This window comes from Dipodomys ordii, unplaced genomic scaffold, assembly GCF_000151885.1.
Source record: "Dipodomys ordii isolate 6190 unplaced genomic scaffold, Dord_2.0 Scaffold91, whole genome shotgun sequence".
NCBI lineage: Eukaryota > Metazoa > Chordata > Mammalia > Rodentia > Heteromyidae > Dipodomys > Dipodomys ordii.
In genome coordinates, this window is record NW_012267307.1 from 889979 (window position 1) to 899517 (window position 9539).

At 43.0% G+C, this 9539-nt stretch overlaps 1 protein-coding gene across 1 annotated transcript; it reads left to right on the forward strand.

Annotated features, from left to right (window-relative positions):
- Positions 1-2112: 2112 nt before the first annotated feature.
- LOC105993004 (short coiled-coil protein) lies at positions 2113-2407 on the forward strand. The gene has a single exon (XM_013026125.1). It carries the CDS (start codon positions 2159-2161, stop codon positions 2405-2407), a length of 249 nt encoding a protein of 82 aa, XP_012881579.1. The 5' UTR covers positions 2113-2158.
- Positions 2408-9539: the final 7132 nt, after the last annotated feature.

Sequence of the window (9539 nt, forward strand, 5' to 3'; positions counted from 1 at the left end):
GGAGTTTAAATGGCCAAAGATGTGTGTCCTGGATTCCTGCCACTGGTGTGTTTAAGACCCCTGCACAGATGGTCCTAGCAGACGTATGATCTTGCTGGGCAGCTCCTCTCGTGAACTGTGATATGGCTTCTTCCTAAACAGCCCTTCACTAGAGAGCCTTCTCATATCACTATGATTTTTCTCCTTTTTTCATTTCCTTTCCTGGGGCCCCACTTCCATTTTTGTAGTGCCCCTCTTCAGCTCTTCCTCACTGAAATCCACAGCCTGGGATGCCTGTCTTAAAATCCCATCTTGTTTCTCTCTGCATCCCTCTCTCCACTTTGGGGAGTCTCATGGCCTCTTCTACCATCTTTACCTCTGTCACCCTTCCTGTCTGCTCACGAGTCTTAAACAAGACTTCCCTTCATGGGACTTGGGATATGACCCCTCTCTCCCACCATAGAATGGCTGCAAGCCTCCCTTATGATCAACTTTCCCCCCTGGCTGACTTCAAGAACTTGGGACCCATTTCACCTTTACAGATTTCCCCCCAAGTGTTATTGTATTTTTTAACAGACGCGAAAATAGGTCCATAGAAGTGGACAGATTATCATTACCCTAGTATTTCTTTTTTGTGATTTCTTTTTTATTGTTGCTATAAGTAATTGTACAAAGGGCTGGCAATTCCGTAAGTCAGATATCATCACCCGTCCCTCTTTCCATTTTCCCACTCCCATGCCCACACACAAGTTGCAGCAGTTATTTTTAACCTAGTGTACATTAAACACAATGACTGCATTTGCTCACTTTTGCAGACTTCAGATCAAACTCTCACAGGTTTTTGCAAGCGCTGCCAAACTTGCCAGTGGAAACGGGTCCCTTCAAAAACGGCTTGAAATTCAGAGTTTTCTGCAGATTGTTCTTTATTACCTCAAACTGTGCTGCAGCAAAGACATTTTTCTTACATGAATAAAAATTTCAAACCCTTTAATGGAAATATTAAATTTGGCTTTTCTTGGTCCAAAGCCCTAACAGAAGCAAAGCTCCCTTTTTACCTTTGAGTAGAAGGGTGTGGATTGAACGGCGTTCTTTCCCCTGGATGTCGTGGCCAGAGCTGATTCAGTTCATTCTGACTCAGGTTGAAAGGAAACCTTCACGTTTTACTAAATGTTGACAAAGTCAACATCAGCAGCTGATTCCACTGTGAATAGTTACGTGGGGAGAAAGTGTGATGGTTACTAAAATATCATTTGCTTTTTGCGTTCTTTCATTCTTTTTTATGTGCTTCTAGGAAATGATATACATGAATAAAAAATAATCACTTTGCTTTAGAATTTATGTGATGATCATTAAAAGCTTATAATTAACAAATGCTAATAACATTACTACCGGCTCAATATTAAGAAAAAGTCACAGTAATAGCAAAGAAAAATAAGTCTGAATTTCATATGAGAATAAGAACAGTATAAATATTTTATGTGTGTTCACCATGAGTAGGACTTAAACTCCAGGCCTGGGCACTGCTTTGTTGCTCAAGGCTGGTGCTTTACCACTTGAGCATCAGCTCCCTTCTGGCTTTCTTTCTGGCTAACTGGAGACTTTCTTGTCTAGCCTGGGCACTGCTTTGTTGCTCAAGGCTGGTGCTTTACCACTTGAGCATCAGCTCCCTTCTGGCTTTCTTTCTGGCTAACTGGAGACTTTCTTGTCTGGGCTGACTTTGAACCAAGATCCTCAGCCTCCTGAGTAGCTAGGATTGCAGACATAGCCACCAACACTTGGCTAACAGTATTATTAAAGAGCTTTTAGCTAAAAGCAAGAATGGAAAAGCTAGCCATGCACCGTTGCTCATACAACCCCCAAGCAGAGAACTGCTAGGCCATTCTAACAGGCCCTTTGCAAAAAACCACACAGGGCCTCCAGAGTCCTAGCAAAGGGGACAATGCACCTCCCTCCCAACAGACAGACAGACAACAGCCTGGCAACTTTTCCACAGACTCATGACAGCAGATGTGGTCATCAAAGGACAAAGAACCCAGGCTGAGGAGGAGGGCAGAGCTGATGGTGTGAGTCGGTGCTGGAGTCCCCGGCCAGAGGTGTGATCTCGGGATCCCGCCCCTCCTGCGCCTCTGATGACCATTCATCAGGATTTTTCTGTCCGAGGCACAGTTCAGTGCCCAGGATGATGAACGCTGACATGGATGCAGTTGATGCTGAAAATCAGGTGGAACTGGAGGAAAAAACAGGACTTATTAATCAAGTGTTGGAACTCCCACACACACTTGAAGATCTCTCAGCAAGAGTAGATGCAGTTAAGGAAGAAAACCTGAAGCTAAAATCAGAAAACCAAGTTCTTGGACAATATATAGAAAGCCTCATGTCTGCTTCTAGTGTTTTCCAAACAACTGACACGAAAAGCAAAAGAAAGTAAGGGATTGAGTTCATTTACGGAATTGCTGCTTTTCTTTCTCCCTCTCTCTCTCCCTTTCCTTCTCTCCATCCCTTCCCCTTCCCTACCTTTCTCCCCCCTTTAAAACTTGAGTAGATTCCAAAAGTTACACTACCTTTGTTTGTGGCTTCATTGAATAACTATGAAAGTGTCAAATCTAGGCAAAATTAACTACTTAACAGGAGACTTCCATGAGTCTGTGTGTTATGTTAGTCTAAGAAAATGTGCAGATGTATTGTAGAGACTTTATAATTAGAATTGCATATATTTATGAAACTTGAAGATGAATGTTTTATTGAATTTGCTTTGATATATAGGCTTAGCAATGTCTTTTACTACACGCTTACTTAGTAAGATATACAAGAAAATAACCATGTTGTGAAAATGTGACCAAAATCATGTATTGAATGCACAGCTTTATGTATGTACCTGTCCGCCATTGTGTGCCTCTCCTCCATCTGCCTCATCCTCCCCATTTCCCTTCTCCTAAGTCAAGATAGTTTCACATTTGTAAAAGTACTTTGAGTAGTAATCACCTGACAGTAACCTGATCTGTAAGTCCTGAAGTTAACCAAAACCTTGCCTAAAGTTTGTCAGTTGTACTTTCTAGTAATAAGATAGGACTGATGATAGTTTCTCTTTAACCACTGAAAACAGATTTGGGCTATAAAGAGGATTTTAATTAGAAACTAAATTATCAAATTGGGATTTGTTTAAAAACAAAAAACCAACTTGCTTTTGCACCAATAACCCACTTGCTATCTGAAAAGATAAGAATTTTGGTTATGTATCGATTAGAAGTAGAAAATCTGGGAGGAATAAATAGAAATAGGTAAAAAATAATGTGATAAATGTAGCAACCTACTCCAAATGTTTTCACTCCAGATTTGTATTGTCTCTGGCACAGATCTTCCAGGGAATATATATATAAATACATGAAAATGGGTTAAGTTTGGCTGGTCTTACATATGCCACATGCTATGCTATTCCAGCTCTAGGACTTGGTTGCAAGGTTTATTTGTTGTACCTGGTCAATTAACTGTTACCAAATTCCTTGAAGAGTGTACTAGTATTAGAATCATGAAGGAGAGAATTTTATATGTATAATAATTGGTAAGCTCAGTATTTTTATCTCTCTCTGTAAATTCAACTAATTGGTTTGTAGAATTTTACTCATTCTTTTAACAATTTCTAAAAAATTTAGTTCATAGATTCCATTTAGTAAAGGAATCAATATCAGAGGTAATATTAAGATATTATACTAGGAAAAGAGATCCACTAATATAGCTTATGGTTATTAGATTTGAACTACTTTAATCATGGGATAATCTTATGTGTTAGTATAAGATTTGATGAATGACTTTAACTATATGAAGATGTAATAGTCATAGTGCAAACATTTTGCATCCCTTTTGTGACCTAATTTTACAAATATTTAAAATTGTGTTGCATTTCTGCTTTGCTGTTTAATAAAAAGATGTTTCAGAAGAATAAAAAAGAACCGAGGCTGAGATAGGCTCTGTCACATGACCTTCACTCCAAATTATTCGTTGTACATTTGATCATGACCTTGATTTTGAAAATAAAACCCACTTGTGAGGTATTTTATGTCCTATTCCAGGCTTCCTCTTCTGGAATTTCTGTTTCACTTCTTCTCTGTCTCCTTCTCAAGCTACACCTGCCGGCCTCCTGCATTCTGTGCACCTCCCGCATCCTCGAGTCCTACTACATCCCCCCCAGCATTCACCTTTTTTGGTGCAGAAACCCACTGGGCAGAGACCGACGGCATCACTCAGGTGGAAATTCCTCAAGTCCATGTCCCTTGAGACCAGGTTCTCCCAGAGCCAGGATCCCAGGAGGCTCTGTGTCTGCAAGGGCAGGTCCAAGGCCACACAAGGAGAAAAACAACCAAGGAGCAGCCATGACAACCTTGTACCTGGGGACAAGACTTTGCTCGTAAGCCACCCAAGCCAACAAGCCATGCAAGCTGCCACTCGAGAGACCTAAAAGTGGTAAACACATTTCCTCTTGGTCCCTTTGTTATGGTGCTAGCGCAGCATCATGGTGGAGGTAAGCCCATCCCCTCACTCTCGATAGGAGACAAGAATAAATGTGGGGGGACTTTCACAGCTGTCAGAATTAAATGCAGTCAGGTATTCCAGTGTAGTGGGGACTACAAATGCCTTTGAAGATTGTGCCTCTTGTTTCCTTTTAGAACTGTTGCCTCTGTCACAGCTGATCTTTCTCTGCAGCCCATCCTAGAGTCCGCTACGAAAATGTCAGCCATGCCAGGGCACCTAAATAAAGGACACTTCCCCAGCCTCCTCCAAGATGATAAGGCAGAGGAGCTACCCACCCAAACATTTGAATTATGCAATCCCTCTTTGAGGGCAAATGACAACTGTTGATAGCACTAAAAATAAATCAGGATGCACAAAAGTGCTTACGCTGCAGGCAGACAGATGGCAGTCATCCATATTTAGGAAATTTTCAGAGCTTCATTAATTGCTTTGGAAAGATACAGGAAGATCATGTCATAATTGGACCAGAATGTTATTTGAAACAGAGTTTAGAGGACATCTAAATCCAATCTTACAATGACCTTCTATTACTTGGCTCCAGTTGGTAGATGCTAATTTAATGGATGATTCTTCTTCAATAGCCATGTTGGACAGTTCTCAGAAAATTGTTTTGATGTTTGTGCCACAACTGTATGCTCATGTGATTTGTTACCAGAGCAGCTCAGGAAGATTCTCACATTAAAAGTCAGTCCTGAGGCTACTTGATGTTAAAACCAACTCCTGAGTGGGAGTTTCACTTCCCTTCAGGAAAGGATGAGCTACAAACAGACATCCTCCACCCTGAGATCACTGTTTTGGTTTTTTAACCTCCTACAAGATAAAGAATAGCCACAATCTGCAGGGAGCACTTGAGGAAATGTCACTGGCTCAGTCGCTGTCTAGTAAGTGAAGATAGTGGTAAAAATGAGGGAGTGAAGATAATGAGACAATGGCTAGGGTCTCAGACAGTGGCTGGGGTCCCAGCTGCTTAGTGGATGATGTCTCTTTTAGTTGTGGCAGAGGGCTCCATATATCCACTGACTGGCTAATGTGTCCCTATTCTATGCCAGCTCCTTTGGTTCAACATGAGACAGATTCCAGTATGCACTGAAAGCTAAACACTTCTGTGTTCACTCTATCTGTCTGCTGATTCATAAAGTATAACAGAAGCCTTCCATGGCAGAGTCTAGATGTAGAGCCTGAAGACATGAGTTCATATCCCCTCCTGATCACTTAGGGGCTGTATGACTTTGGCAGTTTCATAGCTTTACTCAGGCTCTGTTCCATTATTGAGTAAATGGATCAAATTGAAACTCACCTGGATTGTATCAAAGAATCGTAAGGATCCATGTGTAGCACTGTAAAGATGTACCCTGTGAGCCACGAAGTGCATATGGTGTTACTCATTCATTCATCCTGCATGGTGAGAAGAAAGGTTCACTTACTGGGGTCAGCCATTGGGAAGCCACTGAGGCTCACAAGCATTGGTCAAGTCATGTGAGTGGATGAACGGTCTCTCTGGACAAGAAACAGCACATGTTCGAGAATGAGACTGAGATATAGCCATGAAGAAGAAAGAATTTAATTTTTAAATGTAGTTAACTTTTGATATTTTCAAAGCAGAGATTGAAATGAGGGAAGAAAAACCATGATATGAAAGAGGAAATAAAGAAGAGAGACAGAGAAGGAATGATGAATGCAGGGAGGAAGAAGAGGAGGAGAAGGATGAAAAGCATTACGAGGAGAGTGAGGAGGATGAGGACCAGGAGAAGAGGAAGAAAGATGAGGAGATGAGATAATGATAATTAAAATGTTCAGAAGAAAAGGTTCACAGATGGAAATGTACCATCCATCAAACCATAAATACATGGTGATGGTTAGAAAGGGATTTCACGGGAAAAGATGAAAATAAATAACTAAATTCTATTCCAAAATCTGTCAAGAGACATAGAATGTGAAAATGAAAATAGAAAGAGAAACATCCCTATATTTTCCTTGCAATTCATGGGTTTCAAAACAATAGGTAGGCAATTGCCTAATGCATGCTATCAGAGTAAATGTTCTTAAATGGTCCTTTTTATAAAGTTGGAAGCCCACCAGAGACTGAACAACTTGCTCAAGATCACACAGCTAGTCCATGGCAGAATGAAACTCAGGTCCAGCTCTTCCCAGAGTTCACACGGCTGCCTGAAGCCGCCTGAGCAAGTACATGCACAAGAGTTTGGAAACAGAGAAAAGCAACACCAGGGAGTGGAATGCCTTGTCTTTATTCTCAGCTTTTCTTAAATACACGTAACTAAAACTCCTAGCAACTAAAGGAAAATGTGCATACTTTGTGCAACTGAATAAAATTTGGCCCAAGAATAAGATAAATATTGAAGGAAAAGGCGTGAGTGGTATTTTTGTGTCCACAATCTTTATGCAGTTCTATTTGTTCTGTAGTCATGAAGAAGATCAACTGTTGGGAAAGCAAATCAGATATGCTAAGGACCTGTGCATAATAGCTGCAAGTCATCAGCCAGGGCTCAAATGAGATGTTGAATAATGACACCACGTCACGCCATGTACCCTTGCTGAAAATAAATCACTACGCACAGTCCTAATCAGATGAATGTCATACAAGGTTCCAACCAAACAAGGACTAACTCTCATAATTGGGACTCCTTATGTAAACCTGCAACACATCACTGAAGGTGAGTAGGAAAATAGTTCACATTTTTAGGGTTCTTGAAATACCTCCATTGTACATTCATCTCTAGTTTTCTAAACTATGCTATGGAATTTCTAGAGAGTGTGAAAGCAGAGATAGCCATCCTCAGAAAACAAACAAGTCATTCTGTGGGGTTCCCAGAGTCAGAGAAGGGGCATAAACTTGCACACCATGGTGTTACACATGTTTCTGATCTCAAAGCTATTTGAGGACTTTTTTATTAGACTCCCTCAGTACATCGCATGTTAGACACTGCTCTCTGGACACTGGACACTCAGAGTTCACATGTGGATCTAGGTAAAATTCTCATGCTGAGCCATCAGCAGTGTCTGCGCCCATGTCCATACTGTCCTCTGATTGTGCATTTCCAGAATGGAGCATTTTGATAAAAGGTAAGACACCTGCTGTGGACACTTAGCCCTGCCCCTCGGAAGGTAGGAAGGGTAGGAAATTAAGATAAAAGGTATGCCGAAATGTGATATGCAAAGTCCTATCTCTCTACAATACACCTTACACACACTGTACCAGTGGACAGGGGTATGAGCACATGGCACGTGAGCTCTTCTTTTGAAAGTGAGGCCACGTGAGTGCAGAAATCATCCCTGACCCGCTGAGCCACAGGGCGGTCCCTGTCTACCTGGGAATCTCACGGTACACAGCCACCATGACTCTGATGGTCCAGGGGAAGGAAAGGCTGGAAATGGATTGATCGCTGTTGTGTTGATCATGTGTGTGTTTAAAGGGGAAAGGGCCAGAAGCTCCATGTTCCTCGCTCTAGCAGGTGTTGCTGGTGGGGTCTGCGGAGGCTGGCTCTGGAAACTCTGAGCATTTTGAAGACCCAGTGGGACAATTGGGAGCCTCCCCATTTCCAGCTGCCCAGATGGAAAACCCGGTCTCGATTTAATATGGAAACTTCACTCCTAATTACACACTAAACCAAGTCTTCCACTATGAGCCCTGTGGTTCTTGAAAATAATAGACACTCGGGAAGCATCACACACGTGTTCTGGGCAGACAGCGTCTATTCCCAAAAGCAAAGCCTCTCGGTGTAAATTTGACCTGGAGGGGGCAGGGAGGATATTATAGATGAGGAACGAAAATTTCACTCCATATTGAACTTTTTACTTTATAATCATGTGCATGCCTCGCGTTTCTCTCCGGGTAGCTACTACTTTGACTCTTATCACCAGCCAAAGTCCCCGTTCTTTCATTGGCTATGAAACATGTAGTCCCAGTCCATGCAACACTCAAGTGCCTCTCATAATGCCAGCCAGCCAGGCTGCAGTGCTTTTATCTCTGGCACGGAAGCTGAGGCTGGACGGATGCTGGAAAAGCCATTTTTATTCCACACGCCCGAGGGGTCTACAGGCTGTGGACATGGAAGCCAGCGAGCACTTGAGGGTTCTCTCAGACCAGAGGTGGCCACCAACACTGGCCAGGTGTGTGGCCATCTCTACACCACACAGACACAGCGTGGCCTTCCACGCAAACCCCACAGAGGGGGAGCCAGGGCAGAAGCAGAAATCATTTTAAAAGTAAATAAATTGGGGTGTACCCCATGATATGGTTATAATAAACAGCTCTGCGTGTGATCGGAAGCAGTCAAGGCGCTCCGAGGAGGACGTGGGTTGGCCACCAGCCAGTGGTCACAGGGAAATCACGTCACAGAGGCAATTATGGGAACGGAGAGGAAACTGAGCCATTCCCATGACCAGGTAGCTCACCGAACAGTGAGATTCAATGAGGAAAACCCAGCCCTGTGGTTTATTGAGGAGCATGGACGGCTCCACTGCCATGAGGCCTGCTCCCACCTCATCCTCCATGAGGAGGTGGGAACGAGACGGGCCTGCAGAAATCACCCCAGGCTATCCGACACTGCCCGGGGATGCCAGACAGCACCCGGGGCTCACGGGTGGCCAGAACCCACGCACGGCGGTGGGGTGAGGACACAGAAGGGTTTGACTGCCTGCTGCACTCCCGGTTTTAGTAGTCTGGCAGCTCACATCATTCACTAGAGAAGAGTCTTATCCCAACACCCCATGCCTCACGCCATCACTACAAGCAGCGAATAAAAGGCACAAAACTGCTTGTGAGCTTATGGACGCAAAGCTGTGAAGGATGTGTATGTCTCTGTGTGTGTCTGTCTGTGTGTGTGTCTCTGTGTATGTGTGTGTGTGTGTGTGTGTGTGTGTGTGTGTCTGAGGGATTAATTTCCGTTACTTGGGAACAAAAAGAAAGGCTTCATGAAACATTACAGGATGGAATAGGAGAAACCCTAGGTCTCCTTGGCTCAGGCCGAAATTTTTTGAATAGAGACCCGGAAACACAACAAATCAAAGAAAGG

What these genes read in the sequence shown, in the direction of transcription:
- LOC105993004 (XM_013026125.1), top strand. Translation starts at nt 2,159, where the DNA reads ATGATGAACGCTGACATGGATGCAGTTGATGCTGAAAATCAGGTGGAA.